The sequence below is a fragment of the Dreissena polymorpha genome, chromosome 4, assembly GCF_020536995.1.
Source record: "Dreissena polymorpha isolate Duluth1 chromosome 4, UMN_Dpol_1.0, whole genome shotgun sequence".
NCBI lineage: Eukaryota > Metazoa > Mollusca > Bivalvia > Myida > Dreissenidae > Dreissena > Dreissena polymorpha.
In genome coordinates this window covers 9,360,437-9,377,723 of record NC_068358.1, presented here as the reverse complement: position 1 = coordinate 9,377,723, position 17,287 = coordinate 9,360,437, and the positions used below count along the sequence as shown (strand labels likewise).

The 17,287-nt window shown below is 36.9% G+C and overlaps 1 protein-coding gene across 1 annotated transcript in view; it reads left to right on the top strand.

Moving 5' to 3' along the window:
• LOC127879316 (intermembrane lipid transfer protein VPS13B-like) overlaps positions 1-17,287 on the top strand; it is a 104,220-nt gene that overhangs the window by 17,762 nt on the left and 69,171 nt on the right. The window contains exons 17-24 of the mRNA XM_052426085.1: positions 214-401; positions 2,247-2,469; positions 4,026-4,264; positions 5,403-5,760; positions 6,316-6,433; positions 8,822-9,455; positions 13,386-13,554; positions 14,912-15,017. Coding sequence (XP_052282045.1) covers positions 214-401; positions 2,247-2,469; positions 4,026-4,264; positions 5,403-5,760; positions 6,316-6,433; positions 8,822-9,455; positions 13,386-13,554; positions 14,912-15,017 — 2,035 coding nt within the window. The remainder of the gene's footprint in view (positions 1-213; positions 402-2,246; positions 2,470-4,025; positions 4,265-5,402; positions 5,761-6,315; positions 6,434-8,821; positions 9,456-13,385; positions 13,555-14,911; positions 15,018-17,287) is intronic.

Genomic DNA, 17,287 nt, shown 5'->3' with positions numbered 1-17,287 from the left:
ATTTGATAAACCATTCTGTTTCGCTATAAAAATGTATTTGAAAAAAATATTGAGTTTCAGGAAAAAAAAGCAGTTAATTTTATCTTTGTATGTGCATCTTCTTTTGATTACAACGTAATACAGTTGAAATAAATATTCCAAAAAAAAATGCAAAAAGGCAAGCCCAGTGATATTGACAGAAATACGGATTTTCAATATGGTTGACCTTTACAGTATCTCAGGCCTCTAGTGGGTCCAAGCGCCAGACCAGCATCAGTCTTACCCGCAGCCCCACTACGGGCGCCCAGTCTACTGTTCCCGCATCAGGGGTAGATAACCAACGGGCCAGCCAGAAGAAAGCGGGAGGGATTGGAGAGAAGCTGGCACAGTTACTGCCTTTGATCAGAGTTTTACAAGTGCAGGTTTGGGAGATATTGTTTCCCTTTTGCGTACAAAAAGAAATATTTTAAGTCCCTACCCTGTGTGATTGGAGGATAGTTTTTAACCTGTCCCAGACATGTCAAAAGACCGTCAATATTGACAGGCCAGACTGGCCTACAAATATAAAAATTGTACAGGCCAGTTGTTAATTTCACAGGCCTCAACTATAAATGTTCTACCAAGGAGGGCATAGAGACACGGCGAAGTATATTCCCAAAGGTAATTAAGGCATTGTTGATTTAAGAGAGGGCAAAAAATATCGTGAAAATCCAAATTTGGGGAAATAGATTAAGTGTCAGTTTGGGGAATATATTTTCACCTATAAACATATAAACTTGAGTTTTATTGATGTATTTAACTAAGAATAATTTATATACTATATGTTTACCCTTCAGTATCATCCATTTTACTAAAATGCCATTACTTTACACTTTATAAAGTGACAAACATAATAAAGCAGAATAAGCACATGAATCTGATTACATTCGAAACTGACCTAACGGCAACCTGAGAATAACGGTCACCTGCAGACAACGGTCAGTCTGGAATTCCCCTGACGAAAATCACTCTATATCACACTTGAGAATAATGGTCCCCTGTCCATAACGGCCAACAGCCACTATATTCCACTCCTAAATTCATGTTTGAGCTGAAAACAACAGTCACAAGTCAGTTGTTTCGAGTCGCGAAAATTAAGAACAACGCACATCATTAGTCCGTCGATTTTGCGGTTAAAGCGTCTGACAGCGGTAATTGCCTTTGATATTATTAAAGAGGCCCACTGCGAGTAAACAAATAATAGGGTGTTGATAAACGGTCAAAACAATGATCACGATCGCTGTTTGTGCATCCATCAATGGTAAGTAAAATTGTCTCGCCATTATTATTTAATTTGCATTTTGATTGTATGAAACAGGTGAAATTAACAATAACAATGTGTATTAATATCAATTATTGTCTGCGTCTTTTTCTTGGAATGAGAACGGTACAGTTACACCGTACTATCGGCTTATGACAGCGAATCCGCTTTAAGACTTGTTTGGACTTGATGTCAATGTCACTTGATAAGCTTTAATTACTGAATGAGCGAGATGCATGAGTAAACAGTTATACTAGCGACGTCTAGCGTTGATAAAGTCATCGATTTAGTTTAGCAATATTAAATTAAATCAATCTATAAGAAATTATTCTGTATTATTCAATGTAAGTTATTTCTGTTATAATGCTTAGCTATTGGGAATGAGCTTTTGTTTCACACTGTATGCAAACGACTGGGTGGGGTAACCAGGTAGTAATACTACCAACTGACCAACCATCTTAAAATTGTGATCCGAAAACAAGGGTCACCTGTGGACAACGGTCACTTTGGTCATTTCCCTTGACTGACCGCTGTTCTCAGGTTTGATTGTATACACAGATCCACTGACATAATTATAAATCAAACTATGTTTATATTTAACCATTTTCAAACAATTATCTTTGAAGATGTATTTTATTCGCAATTTGGAAAAAGTCAGTAAACTAAACTCAAATTTTCAATTACTTGTTCTGTGACATATTTAGAATGTGTTATTTTTATCTAAAACGTATTCTTAATTGTTGAATGACACTTGCTTTTCATTAATCAATACTAATTAAATGATGTTTGTCGTTAATTTGATTGTTATTTGTCATTTTCGCTGAGCATCGTTATTTCTTTTTATTGTCTGCCATCTTGTTCAACATTTGTGCAATGCAACATAAAATTGTATATGTTAAACTAGTTCCGCGAACCAATAGCTAATTACAGAAGTATTCAATTTACTTAATAAATTCTATTTTTGTAGGTTGATATGAAGAAAATCTGCGTGTTTCTACCCAGACACCATGTTGACCTTCATGATCCAAGTTTGAGCATAGTGTCAAATTACCAGCAGCTGGCAAGGTCAAGGTCACTTCCAGATACAGTGGTTGTAAGCCTGCCCAGGGTGCTAATGCAGAGTGCAGGTCTCAAGGCTTTGCCATATGTACAGGACCTGCCTATTACCACCGTGGAAGGATCACTAGTGGGTATGTCATACAGAGTGGATTCAGTTCATATCGATGATGTGAATTTTCATGGTTTGAAAACATTGGGTATAGTCATTGGATCTTTTGGATCTGAAATTTAAGGATGTTTTATTATGTCTGATATAATCGTTTCGACTTATATGGTTGTTAAACATTTGATGAAGTGATTATGAGGACCAATGAAAATCCACATAAAACATGACTCAAGTGTTAAAGGCCATTTTTTGAACACCTTAACACAAATGACCAGTACAGTTTTTATACGCCCGTTTTTTCAAAACGGGACGTAATATAGTTTCACCATTGGCGGGCGGCGTCCACAGCAGTGTCCGTTCTCTAATTCAAATAGTTTTCATCCGATCCTCACCAAACTTGGTCAGAAGTTGTATCTAAACAATATCTAGGTCAAGTTCCAATATTGGTCATGCCGGGTCGAAAACTAGGTTACGGGGTCACTTAGTGCATTTCAAGGATTTAGAATGGTGTCCGGTCTCTAATTATACCCCCACAAACGAAGTTTAGGGGGGTATATAGGAGTGAGCTTGTCTGTCGGTCGGTTGGTCTTCGTTTAGGGGGGTATATAGGAGTGAGCTTGTCTGTCGGTCTGTTGGTCGGTCCGTATTAAGTGTCCGCTCTCTTATTCAAGTTGTTTTCATGCGATCTTCACCAAACTTGGTCAGATGTTGTATCTAGATGATGTTTAGGTCAAGTTCGAATATGAGTCATGCCGGGTCAAAAATGAGGTCACAGGGTCACTTAGTGCGTTTTAAACATTGAGCATGGTGTCTGCTCTCTAATTCAAGTAGTTTTCATCAGAGCTTCACCAAACTTGGTCAGAAGTTGCATCTAGATGATGTGTAGGTCAAGTTCGAACATAAGCCATGCCGGGTCAAAAACTAGGTCACGGGGTCACTGCGTTTTAAACATTGAGCATGGTGTCCGCTCTCTAATTCAAGTAGTTTTCATCAGAGCTTCACCAAACTTGATCAGAAGTTGTATCTAGGTGATGTGTGGGTCAAGTTCGAACATGGGCCATGCCGGGTCAAAAACTAGGTCACGGGGTCACTTAGTGCGTTTTAAACATTAATCGTGGGGTCCGTTGTTTTTTGTGTAGACAACATGCAAAATATTCTGTGTCAATGTGGAATGTGGGGGTATTCGTCACGTCTGTGACAAAGCTCAAGTTGATGAAGTTTTCATCCGATCTTCACCAAATTTGGTCAGAAGTTGTGTCTAAATGATATCTAGGTCGAGATTAAATATGGGTCATGCTGGGTCAAAAACTAGGTCACATGGTCACTTAGTGCATTTCAAGGATTTAGCATAGTGTCCGCTCTCTAATTGAAGTAGTATTTATCGGATCTTCACCAAATTTGCTCAGAAGTTGTGTCTTAATGATATCTAGGTCGAGTTCAAATATGGGTCATGCCGGGTCAAAAACTAGGTCACAAGGTCACTTAGTGCATTTCAAGCATTTAGCATGGTTTCCAAAACCTTCAAACAGGCGTATCTTGTGACAGTTTGGCACTCTTGTTTAACGATTGTTATTACTTCAGGTGATAAAATACCATGGAATGTGAGCCTGCAGAACTGTGCTATTTATAGCTTGCATCAAAACAGCTCTGAGATTGACCTGCCCCTGAGAGTTCTTCATTTTCTGAAACCAGCAACAGTGTCTAGTACTGTAGGGGTTAGTTACAAGTTTATGCCCCCTACATCAGATGATGTGACTGCCCTTGGGTTGTGTCTGCACACAGACATGAGAACTGTTACCATGGCATCATCTGTTGAACAGGTAAACTATTGGAATTCAGATGTGTATTTATACCCCCCACACACGCACACACACGCACAAACATGATTATCATTGAAGGGTTAAGATTTAATAGTTCCAAATAAAAGTCCTGGTATTGGAGACATACATATAGTGCTTGCTCTGTCTGATTTTCCATCTTGATTTCAATGCAATTTTCATTTGACACTTAACCCTTTATCACTTAGGTACGTATTTTGATGCATATGTAGTCCCATAGAAAGTTAAATTTAATTAAAGACCTTTTTTACTAGATTCAAGTTCTAAAGGCTTCATTTCCAACCCTTTGATACTGATGAGCAGCAAACCGCATAAAATCTAAACAGACTGCGAGTTTCTTGCAGACAGTTCTGGTTTCATGCTGTTTGCACATAGCTATTTTCACTTTGCTTTTGAGTGGGAAAGGGTAAACTGTTTTGTACAGAACCAACTCTTGGATTATCAAACATTATATGAAAATTCCTGTTAGATCACACATAATAACCACTTTTTCGTATTTTTTTGTCAAAGTGATAGAGGACCTCCAATTTATTCTAAGTTTGTGTAGTATGTTTCTTGTGGTGAGCATTAAAGTGCAAAATGTATTCAAATGGCCTTCATTATAATGATGTATGGCTTAAAGAGAAAATACCTAGTACAAGCACTTTAACTCTCTCTTTCTCTCATCAGTATTTACAGAGTTATTGCTCTTTATTTAATTATAATGTTGGAGCATATATTCATAAGTATTTAAAGAAGTGAAATCAAACTTAAGATATTGGTAGAGGACATTGAGAGAAAAGACAGGGAATAAGAACAATAACTGTTTCTTTTAAATTTTTACAATTAATGCCCTGTGTATTTTTTTATTGGGTGGACCATATCTACTTACTGTTATTTTCTAATGTGAATCGTTACTCAAATTATTGTTATATATTCGTTATGTTCTTCAATAAATCAAGGTCCCTTTAAATTATTCCTCTTTTTCATCTTAGAAATTTATAACATGATTATTTTACAATTTTCTACATATTGGGGAGTCTTGTCTATTTGTCAATAATAATTTATTACAGGGTATTGTGTATTGTAAAAATATTCAAATAACTGACTAGTATTTAATTGTACAATGTTCACACTAAAGGTCAGATTGCTGATTAAGACAGCCTCAGCTTCACAGAAGACAATTCTATCGGGAATCAAGTTTCTTGGGGAAGTTACAAAATCATTGAAAGCAGAAGAAAGTTCAGAAAAGACTCAAAACTTGGAAGAACCCCGACAAAATGGTGGTGGGATTGCACAAATGCTCGGTGTTGCCTCAATTGCTGAAGAGAATGACCTTCCGTGCACTATGACCTCAGGTGACATTGCATCCATGGATACGACATTCAGCCGTGACACTGACCTTCAGGAGTATCCCACTGATGGCGTCAAATTGTCACTATGGTTACAATGGACACTGCCAAAATGCCAGCTTAAGATGTACCTGGCAGGCAAACAAGGTATTTTAATTTGAATGTATAATTTTATAATATTGTTAGCTGTTTTCGGAGAAAACCTGAGGTATTGTCATAGCCAGCTCGTCGTCCAGTGTCCACCGTCCGGCGTCTGCCATAATAAAACCTTTACATTGGCTCTCAAATCAAAGTGCTAGCACCTACAACTTTGAAACTTCATATATAGATTCTCCTTGATGAGTTCTTCACGCCACACCCATTTTTGGGTCACTAGGTCAAAGGTCAAGGTCACTGTGACCTCAAAAAAAATAAATCTGACAAGCTTTCATTTATTCAAAACTGCATCCGCAGCTGAGCGTTGGCACCGGTTATGCGGTGCTCTTGTATTAAAATTAGGAAGGGCCCTCAGCCATAAATTGAGCAATTAGTTGAAAGCAGTCATTTTAAAGCTACTTAAAATGATAAAATGTCACCTTAATGTGTACAATATATCAAGGGGAATATTTCTGACTTGTAAAATATGAACTTAATGAATGAGATATTTGGTTTCATAAATAACTTATCATGATATTATTCTATCTTTATGTATTCCCTGTCAAGCTTCTAAGGTGGTTGCGCTGGTAGAGGACATCACATTCTCGCTGGATGTACAAAACGTCTACTCCAAGGTCAAACTCAATGTGGGATCTACCAGCGTCACTCATTTCATGAAAACCAGGTAGCTTTTTGATCATTTATCTTACCAAATCCACTCCGGCTTTTTTAATTCCCCATGGTTGACTTGATATTTATTTGACCTGTAAACTATGTTATTTGTTACTTAATGCTTTTTTTTTATTATTAAAAGTATGAAAAAAACAATGGTGACTTTGTCCTAGAGCATATTCACTCTGTTTCCAAAAGTTAAAATCGCATCCATGAAACTTTGAGATGATATTTGTGAGAATAGTATCTTGGCCAAGTTCAATAACCAGCCAGACCTCTGACGCTCTTCTAAATTATAATGTTATTAATTAGTTGAATTCATATCGGCCTTGTTATTGAGCTGAAGACAGCCGTATTGGCCTGAGGCTGTAGAATAACTAATAAGTTATTAATTAACTTTGTAATATTATTCAGCAAGAAAAGCTTGAATTTCACTTTCAAATTACAGGTTTTTGTTAGTAAATGAAGTATGAAGTTTTGAAAAATAGCAACATTTATGTTCTATACAACTTTTTCCCTGTTTATATTCCCATGCAAAATGCTTTGAAAATGTTATGTACACCAAAATACCTTTTAAGAGATATCTTGTTAATATAAAATGAAAATTGAATATTGTTTCAAGAGGAACAATTTCACTCCAATTTCATAGTTGATATTTGTTGGATTCGGTGGATTATCGATTTTAATTCACGAGTGATCATAGAAAATAATATTTTCACGAGTGGCACAGCCACGAGTGAAAAAATATATTTTCTATGATCACGAGTGAATTAAAATCGATATTACACCGAATCCAACAAATTTTCTTTTTATTTTATGCCTTTTTTTCACAGTTAATATATATTGTTAAAGAGTTTAACTAAAGAATTTCGCTGGGATAATGACGTCATTTCGTCAAAAAATGACGTCATTTTACAGTAAACAGTGAAAATTATCAATAATTTTCACTTATAATGTTCATTGTTCGAAACTGTGAAATAATCAGTTTTAATTCACTGATATTTCTCTATAAACCACCGGAAAGTATAAAATAAAGAAAAATAATTATTATTTCATTAATATTATAATATGAAGGCAATATTACTGATAAAGCATAAGAACCATAGCATTTAAACTTATTATATGAGGAAAGATGTTTTCAAGACATTACATGATGCAGGAACACAATTTGACAGGTTGTAAAATTATGCAAAATCTACCTGAATAATTTTCCAGCCACACTGGATCCACTTCCGTTGTTTTAAATACAACTCAGAAAGACAATGAGGATTGCAAACTTACTTATTGCAATTAGGAATTGCATTTGTAATGTGTAAATTCTCCATGATTTCGAATAAGTATTGCTTTCGGCGCTCATTGTAGCTTGAAAATATTCAAAGTTGTTATTTATGTACATATACTCAAATATTGTACCTTACTGTTTGGTTACACTGCACTATTGTTATTGTCGAAATAGGGACCTGAATATATTAGGAGCTGAGTGCTTTAAGTAAACTGCAATATTATATTTTTAAAGATTTAAACGTTTGCACCAAAACTATGCATACAATTTCAAAATGGCGTCCAAAATTGTCGAAATTTTGTATTCTCATATAAGGCCGAGTTTTTCCTGGCTTCTGATTGGCTGAATCTGGTATTAGCTGACCTTTTTCAGTATTGGCCGTTTTTTTCCATATTGGCCGCCTTTTTCTCGTATAAGGCGAGTTTCGAGCTTTATTGGCGAGGCTCAACTAGTATGGGGCGAACGAATTGAACACATTCTCGTCGTATATTATAAAGTTAATTAATAATATATCAAATTGACCAAATTAACCGTGTCTGCTCTCTCTTACTCAAATACTTTTAATTGTATCATCATCAAACTTGGTAACATGTTTTTGGGCATAGTACATATCTTGACAAAGTTTTATATACAGTCAGATCTGAAGCACTCCTGAATTATGGACTTTGTCCACCTTCTTAATGAAATAGTTTTTATTGTATCAATATCAAACTTGATGATTATGTTTGTGGGAAAATTATCTGGAACAAGTTCCATGAATATGAAAACCCAGACCTTTTAACTGACGTGTTTTGTGACATGTTGGTACTCTTGTTGCACTATTTCTGATTAAATTAGAGTTGATTTTTATTTTTGTCCACCACAAAAATTGGTTCACAATTTTTCTAATTGATTATGCTTGATCAAGATATCTTTAACAAACATGTATTATTCACATAATTTACCTTGCCATTTATATGTGATTGTAAAATTATGCAGCGTGTAAAAATGACAGGGCAAAACATAAAACCAAAGAAGGTATGTGTTTTATTATTTTGTTAATGTGCTGATCTTAACTTTTGCCAATGTGTAGATGAGTTTCTGTATTTATCTTAATTGTTTCATTTATTTTTATTTCAGCCCATATGATGCCTGGCAAAGTGGGAGACACCAAGGAATACTGATGTGTTGCCGCGGAAACCTGTCCCATGATACTCACATATTGACATCCCATGCCTGGGTGACTGACCGTCTGCATTCCAGGTCCAATCTTTCAGGATCAGCGATAAATTCTAGCAACCCTGCTAGTCGAGAGATAGGTCACGGGTTTCTGAGCCTCACATTCACTAGAGCTCTCAGGAGGAATCTGAAAAAACGTCTGCAAAAGTTGAACATTGAAACACCCCCATGCGAACCTAATTCCTTGGGTGACACTTTTGGGAAGTTTTTTTATCACAAATATGTCAGTGAACTTTGTTTGACGATGGTTCCCTGTGATTTTATTTTCAACCTGGATCCTGTATCTAGTCTTCTGCAGAATATTTACACCTTAGAGTCTGAGAAATCCAAGCCGAAACACTTGAAATCCATACCTACTGTCTCTGACGAGAGTACAGCCATGCCATGGTTTACATCAAGCAACCTTCCGTTGATATACGCCGACATGGAATGCATTCGTTTATTTTTGCCAGGACCAGATAGGAGCAAAGTTGGACTGACAGGACAACAGGGCACTCTCTGGACAACTGCTGACCATGACATGCTACTATTCCAGGTATGGACACTGTCATTTTTGTTTGAAATATACACATTTTGCAGTGAATTGATTTGGGACAAGACCAAAATCTGTTTTAAAAAACGCATCTGGTTTTTAGTTTAGTGTCAAGTTGATTTCCCACATTGTGTTAACACTATGCAAACATTAATTTTTATTTATACTTATGTATGACTTGTATTGTTTGTAAAAAACATCTAATCTTTTTTTCAATATCAAGGCGATTTTCATCAACTAAAACAATAATTTAGAGATTACAATAAGCCACTAAGACATTCACAATTTAGTGGAAACATTTAGCCACTGAGACATGCAAAATTTAGAGTTTATGTAAAGCAACTAAGACATTCATAATTTAGAGGCAACATTAAGTCAAGAAATTCATAATTTAGGGGCAACATTCCCCCACTTAGACATTCACAATTTAAAGGCAACATTCAGCCACTAAGACATTCACAATTTAGAGGCAACATAAAGCCACAAGGACATGCAGCATTTAGACACTGAGACATGCACAGTTTAGAGGCAACTTTTAGCTACTAAAACATGCACAATATAAAGCCAACATTCACCCACTAAGTCATGAACAATTTAGAGGCAACATTAAGACACTAAGACATGCACCATTAACCCTTTCCAACATAAGAAGCAAAGTGAAAATGGCTTTTGCAACCAGCATAAAACCAGAACAGCCTGCGAGACACTTGCAGTCTGTTCAGGTTTTATGCTGTTTGCTGCTCACCAGTATCAAAGTGTTGGAAATAAAGCCTTTAAAACTTAAATTTAGTAAGAAAGGGGTTTAATGAAATTTAACTTTATATGGGACTACAAATGCATCAAAATACGTATCTAAGTGGTAAAGAGTCAAGAGGAAACATTAAGTCATTAAGACATACACAATTTAGTGTAAACATTCAGCAACTAAGACATGAACAATTAAGAGGCAACATTGAGGCACTAAGACATGTACAATTAAGAGGCAACATTCAGGCTCTAAGACATACCTTGTGTACCTTTACACATGGCTGGTTCTTGCAGCCCATTATTAAAGTGTGATTTAACATTTTCCCTGTTATTTTTAGCTCACCTGATTGCTCAGGTGAGCTTTTGTGACCGGTCTTTTTCCGTTGTATGTCCGTCCGTCCGTTAACATTTGCTCGTAAACACTCTAGAGGCCACATTTCTTGTCCCATCTTCATGAAACTTGGTCAAAAGCTTTGTCCCATTGAAATCTCGGCTGAGTTTGAAACTGGGTTGTGCCAGGTCAAAAACTAGGTCACTAGGTCAAAAAAAGAAAAACCTTGTAAACACTGTAGAAGTCACATTTCATGCCCAATCTTCATGTAACTTTGTCAAAATGTTTGTCTTAATGATATCTTGGTTGAGTTCAAAAGTGGTTCCGATCCGTTGAAAAACATGGCCGCCAGTGGGCGGGGCAGTTTTCCTTATTTGGCTATAGAGAAACCTTGTAAACACTCTAGAATTCACAATTTTTGTCTAATCATCATGAAAATTGGTCAAAACATTGGTTCAATTGATGTCTCGGACGAGTTTGAAAATGGTCGAGATCAGTGAAAAAACATGGCCGCCAGTGGGCGGGGCATTTTTCTCCATATGTACATGTATAAAGTGGCAGTTTTCCCTATTTGGCTATTGAGAAACCTTGTAAACACTCTAGAAGTGACAATTTTTGCCCAATCATCATGAAAGTTGGTCAAAACATTGGTTCAATTGATGTCTCGGACGAGTTCGAAAATGGTCGAGATCGGTGAAAAAACATGGCCGCCAGTGGGCGGGGCATTTTTCTCTATATGTATAAAGTGGCAGTTTTCCCTATTTGGCTATAGAGAAACCTTGTAAACACTCTAGAAGTGACAATTTTTGCCCAATCATCATGAAAGTTGGTCAAAACATTGGTTTTATTGATATCTCAGACGAGTTTGAAAATGGTGGGGATCGGTGAAAAAACATGGCTGCCAGTGGGCGGGGCATTTTTCTCTATATGTATATAGTGAAAACATGTGAACACAGTAGAAGTCACATTTTGGGCCCAATTTTCATGAAAATTGCTCAGAACATTTGTTTCCTTGATACGAGAGTTGAGTTCAAAAATGGTTCCGGTCAGTTGAATAACATGGCTGCTGGGAGGGGGGCAGTTTTCTCATTATGCCACCCCCCCCCCCTTCGAAGAAGAGGGGTATATTGTTTTGCTCATGTCGGTCCATCCGTCCACCAGATGGTTTCTGGATGATAACTCAAGAGCGCTTATGCCAAGGATCATGAAACTTTATAGGTACATTGATCATGACTCACAGATGACCCCTATTGATTTTCAGGTCACTAGGTTAAAGGTCAAGGTCACGGTGACCCAAAGCAGTAAAATGGTTTCCGGATGATAACTCAAGAACGCTTATGCCTAGGATCATGAAACTTCATAGATACATTGATCATGACTCGCAGATAACCCCTATCGATTTTCAGGTAACTAGGTCAAAGGTCAAGGTCACGATGACCCGAAATAGTAAAATGGTTTCCGGATGATGACTCAAGAACACTAAGGCCTAGGATCATGAAACTTCATATGTACATTGATCATAACTCACAGATGACCCCTATTGATTTTCAGGTCACTAGGTCAAAGGTCAAGGTCACGATGACCCGAAATAGTAAAATGGTTTCCGGATGATAATTCAAGAATGCTTAGGCCTAGGATCATGAAACTTCATAGGTACATTGATAATGACTCGCAGATGACCCCTATTGATTTTCAGGTCACTAGGTCAAAGGTCAAGGTCACGGTGACCTGAAATAGTAAAATGGTTTCTGGATGATAACTCAAGAACACTTATGCCTAGGATCATGAAACTTCATAGGTACAATGATCATGACTCGCAGATGACCCCTTTTGATTTTCAGGTCAGTAGGTCAAAGGTCAAGGTCACGGTGACCTGAAATAGTAAAATGGTTTCCGGATGATGACTCAAGAACGCTTATGCCTAGGTTCATGAAACTTCATAGGTATATTGATCATGACTCGCAGATGACCCCTATTGATTATCAGGTCACTAGGTCAAAGGTCAAGGTCACAGTGCCAAAAAACGTTTTCACACAATGGCTGTCAAGGTCACGGTGACTCAACTTAGAAAAATGGTTTCCGGATGATAACTCAAGAATGCTTACGCCTAGGATCATGAAACTTCATAGGTACATTAATCATGACTCGCAGATGAAATAATCAGGGTTTTACATTCATGTCAAATTTTAGGGGTCTCTAGGACTCTAGTTAATAATTTTCAGGGGTCCTGTCACTAAAAATGGGTGTCCAAATAAATATGCTGGCTGTGTCAAAGTCAATTAGTTAAAAGTATAGTAATCCATTATTTTTCTTAACAATAGTCGAGATTTATCACACACCTATACAATTAAAGATTGTATTTATTTTTATAGTTTGATATTGCTTGCCAGATAATAAGCTTTTGTAACCTTACTAAGCTTTTCTTTCATAGCGACATAAATAGCTCACATTTACGCAATGTAATCTCAATTCGGGACTTTGCAACTACCAACAGCAGGTGCACGATAACACTATTGGTCGATAAATCAACAAGCGAAACAACTCGTACATCCTTCTAGAAAATTACGTACTGCAGTTGACTTTCAGAGTTTCTTGTTGATATAACGTGAACCAATACTTCAAAATGATTGTGCGTCCCATGGAACGCAAATTAACAAATATGACGGGTGTTGACTGACTTTTTATGCGTATTTGACGCAGAATATCACGTCCCGTAAAACCATGAATAATGATGAAACTTGACCAGGATGTTTGTCTGGACAATATCTAGGTGAAGTTTGACATTTGGTAAAGATTGATTGAACCGACTCCTCTCAGGTGAGCTAACTAGGGCCATCTTGGCCCTCTTTTTTCAGATTCATAGTCTGACCGTTACCCCAAATGCTGACAACCCTCTGCCTCGCTACACCATAGACAAGGAGCTGTACCAAGAGGCTGTGCAGTTAGGAGTCACATCAGACTCAGGGGCTGCCCTTACTGACCGACAATACCAACTCGACTTCAAGGGGCTCAGTCTGTCCTCAGGTGAAGACTTAGCATTGATGCAGTTGGTTAATAATAATACAATAATACAAAGTGTTCAAAACAATACTAAATAGAAAATATTAAAGTGGCATCAACAGGACATGCACATGAGATTGGAAAACATGACTCTGTATTTTCTCTGCGTAAGTGCCAATATCTGTACATCATTTTTGGATGTATGCTTCTTTTCTGGGTCTGTGATTTGAACACCAAACTTGTCAAAAGTTTTTTTTGCCTTGAGTTTGTGTTTAGTGCCTCAAGAAAACCTGCCTGTAAGGTTATCTTCCTGTAGTTGCAATATACATGTATGTGACTATCACAGTTGATTGTTATGCCCCCTGTAGTTGCAATAAACATGTATGTGACTATCACAATTGATTGTTATGCTCCATGTAGTTGCAATATACATATTTGTAACTATCACAATTGGTTGTTATGCTCCCTGTAGTTGCAATATACATGTATGTGACTATCACAATTGATTGTTATGCTCCCTGTAGTTGCAATATGCATGTTTGTAACTATCACAATTGGTTGTAATGCCCCCTGTAGTTGCAATATATATGTATGTGACTATCACAATTGATTGTAATGCCCCCTGTAATTGCAATATACATGTTTGTGACTATCACAATTGATTGTTGTGCCCCTCTAGGTGCAATAAACATGTATGTGACTATCACAATTGATTGTTATGCCCCCTGTAGTTGCAATATATATGTTTGTGACTATCACAATTGATTGTTATGCCCCCTTCGAAGAAGATGGGTTATATTGTTTTGCTGGATGTTGGTAAACCAGTCGGTTTACGATCAATAACTCGTCAACAAAATGACTGATGGGCTTGATACTTCACATGTGCATTGGCCTTGGACAGTAGATGATCCCCATTGAAATTTGGGTCACTAAGTCAAAGGTTAAGGTCACAATAAGTTTTAAAGTCGTTTCCGATCAATAACTTGTCAACAAACTGACAGATTGGCTTGATTCTTCACATGTGCTTTGGCCTTGAGCAGTAGATGACCCCTGTTGAAATTGGGGTCACTAGTTCTAAGCCCTGTTTGGTATCATATGTCGCCGAACGCGGAACTCTTGTTTTTACATGTTCTGTTAAATAGCTATGTATGCTTGTCTTTATGTTTATTTGGTATTCTTAGATATCAAACACTGTTACATAACAGGTATGAAAATATATTTGTTATACTATTTATTACAAATAGATCATGACAGATCTGTTTAACAGAGAAATAATAAAGATGGTGCCTGATTTACCATATTTTAATAACTGTGGATAATAAAATATTTGGATGTGACAAATGGGCTATACATTTATAGAGGGAAATCTGCTGATTTTCAGGCTGTTGGTGGGACTTTGAGAGGCATATTCAGGTTGCAGGTGCCTGCTCTGTACGCACTCCAGCAAGCCAGGTACCAGCAGTGGAGTGGAACTCGCTGCCCATTAGGTGAACATTCTAGGATATGTTATTGAATGTTATTTACAGGATTTAATGATCTTTTTTTTTAAACTATAATTTTAAATTTTGTGCCTTTGATTATGAAGTTATGCTAAGATTTTTTGGAAGTTTCCAAGTGTTGTTCAACATAAACATGAATATTTAAGAAATTATATTTTTCTATCATGGTTTGTTGTCGAAAAACCCACAGTAAGGAGTATAGATGCGTAGGAATTAAATCACGAGTGCGAAGCACGAGTGATTTGATAACACGCATCAATACAACTTACTGTGGGTTATTCGACAACAAACCATCATATAAAAATATTATTTCGATTCTAACACGATTCTGATTGATTTGGTTCAAGCTTTAGGACGTGAACTATATTTTTCAATATCCCGCCCTTCTTAGTACTAAGTTCACTATTTAGTGACGTCATTGAATTGTACAAACATATGACGTCATTTTCATTCATAAATATTTTGCAAATGACGTCACTTTCATTGAAAACAACAATCGTAGAAACTTAATGACGTCACGTGTATTGATGCTACTGAAAAGCTGACATGCTATAAAAGTTTTCTGAATTACGTTTTTCTAACAAATCACATTCTTTGTAGACGTGGTTATGCCACTTATCACCAAATACACAATTTGTTGTTTTATTAGCTCATCTATTTTTTGAAAAAAAATTATGAGCTATTGTCATCACCTTGGCGTCTGCGTTGGCGTCTGCGTCGGCGTTGGCGTTGGCGTCCGGTTAAGTTTTGCGTTTAGGTCCACTTTTCTAAGAAAGTATCAATGCTATTGCATTCAAACTTGGTACACTTACTTACTATCATGAGGGGACTGGGCAGGCAAAGTAAGATAACTCTGGCGTGCAATTTGACAGAATTATGTGCCCTTTTTATACTTAGAAAATTGAAAATTTTGGTTAAGTTTTGCGTTTAGGTCCACTTTTCTCAGAAAGTATCAATGCTATTGCATTCAAACTTGGTACACTTACTTACTATCATGAGGGGACTGGGCAGGCAAAGTTAGATAACTCTGGCGTGCATTTTTACAGAATTATGTGCCCTTTTTATACTTAGAAAATAGAAAATTTTGGTTAAGTTTTGTGTTTAGGTCCATTTTATTCCGTAAGTATCAAAGCTATTGCTTTCATACTTGCAACACTTACTAACTATCATAAGGGGACTGTGCAGGCAAAGTAATGTAACTCTGACTGGCATTTTGACAGAATTATGGGCCCTTTTTATACTTAGAAAATTGAAAATTTGGTTAAGTTTTGTGTTTAGGTCCACTTTATTCCTACAGTATCAAAGCTATTGCTTTCATGCTTGCAACACTTATTAACTATCATAAGGGGACTGTGCAGGCAAAGTTATGTAACTCTGACTCGCATTTGGACGGAATTATGGGCCCTTTATACTTAGAAAATTGAAAATTTGGTTAAGTTTTGTGTTTTGGTCAACTTTACCCCTAAAGTATCATAGATATTGCTTTCATACTTGGAACACTCGCAAACTATCATAAGGGTACAGTAAAAGGACAAGTTGCATAACTCTGGTTGTCATTTTTACGGAATTATGGCCCTTTTTTGACTTAGTAACTTTGAATATATGGTTAAATTTTGTGTTTCGATCCACTTTACTTCTTAACTATCAAGGCTATTGCTTTCAAACTTCAAATACTTTCATGCTATCATGAGGTTACTGTACCTGGCAAGTTGAATTTTACCTTGACCTTTGAATGACCTTGACTCTCAAGGTCAAATTATTAAATTTTGCTAAAATTGCCATAACTTCTTTATTTATGATTAGATTTGATTGACAAAACTACTCTTACCTGACATACCACAATAGACTCCACCCAAACCATCCCCCGTGCCCTCCCCCCGAATCCCCCCCCCCCCCCCCCCCCCCACGAATCCCCCTCCTATTTTTTTTTTTTTTTTTTTTTTTTTTTTAAGATCATCTCACAAATGACCACCACACCCTCACACTATACCCCCCCCCACCCACCCCCCCCCCCCCCAAATGATTTTTTTTTGAAACGGTTAAAAAAACACAAATATTTATTTTTATTATTTATGTTTGAAATACCGTCATCCTTCGCACCCAAGAATTCCAACCCCCCCCCCTGCCCCCCACCCGAATCCCCCCCCCCCCCCCCCCCCTAATTTTTTTTTTTTTTTTTTTTTTTTTTTTAAGATCATCTCACAAATGACCACCACACCCTCACACTATACCCCCCCCCCCAAATTTCATTTTTTTTA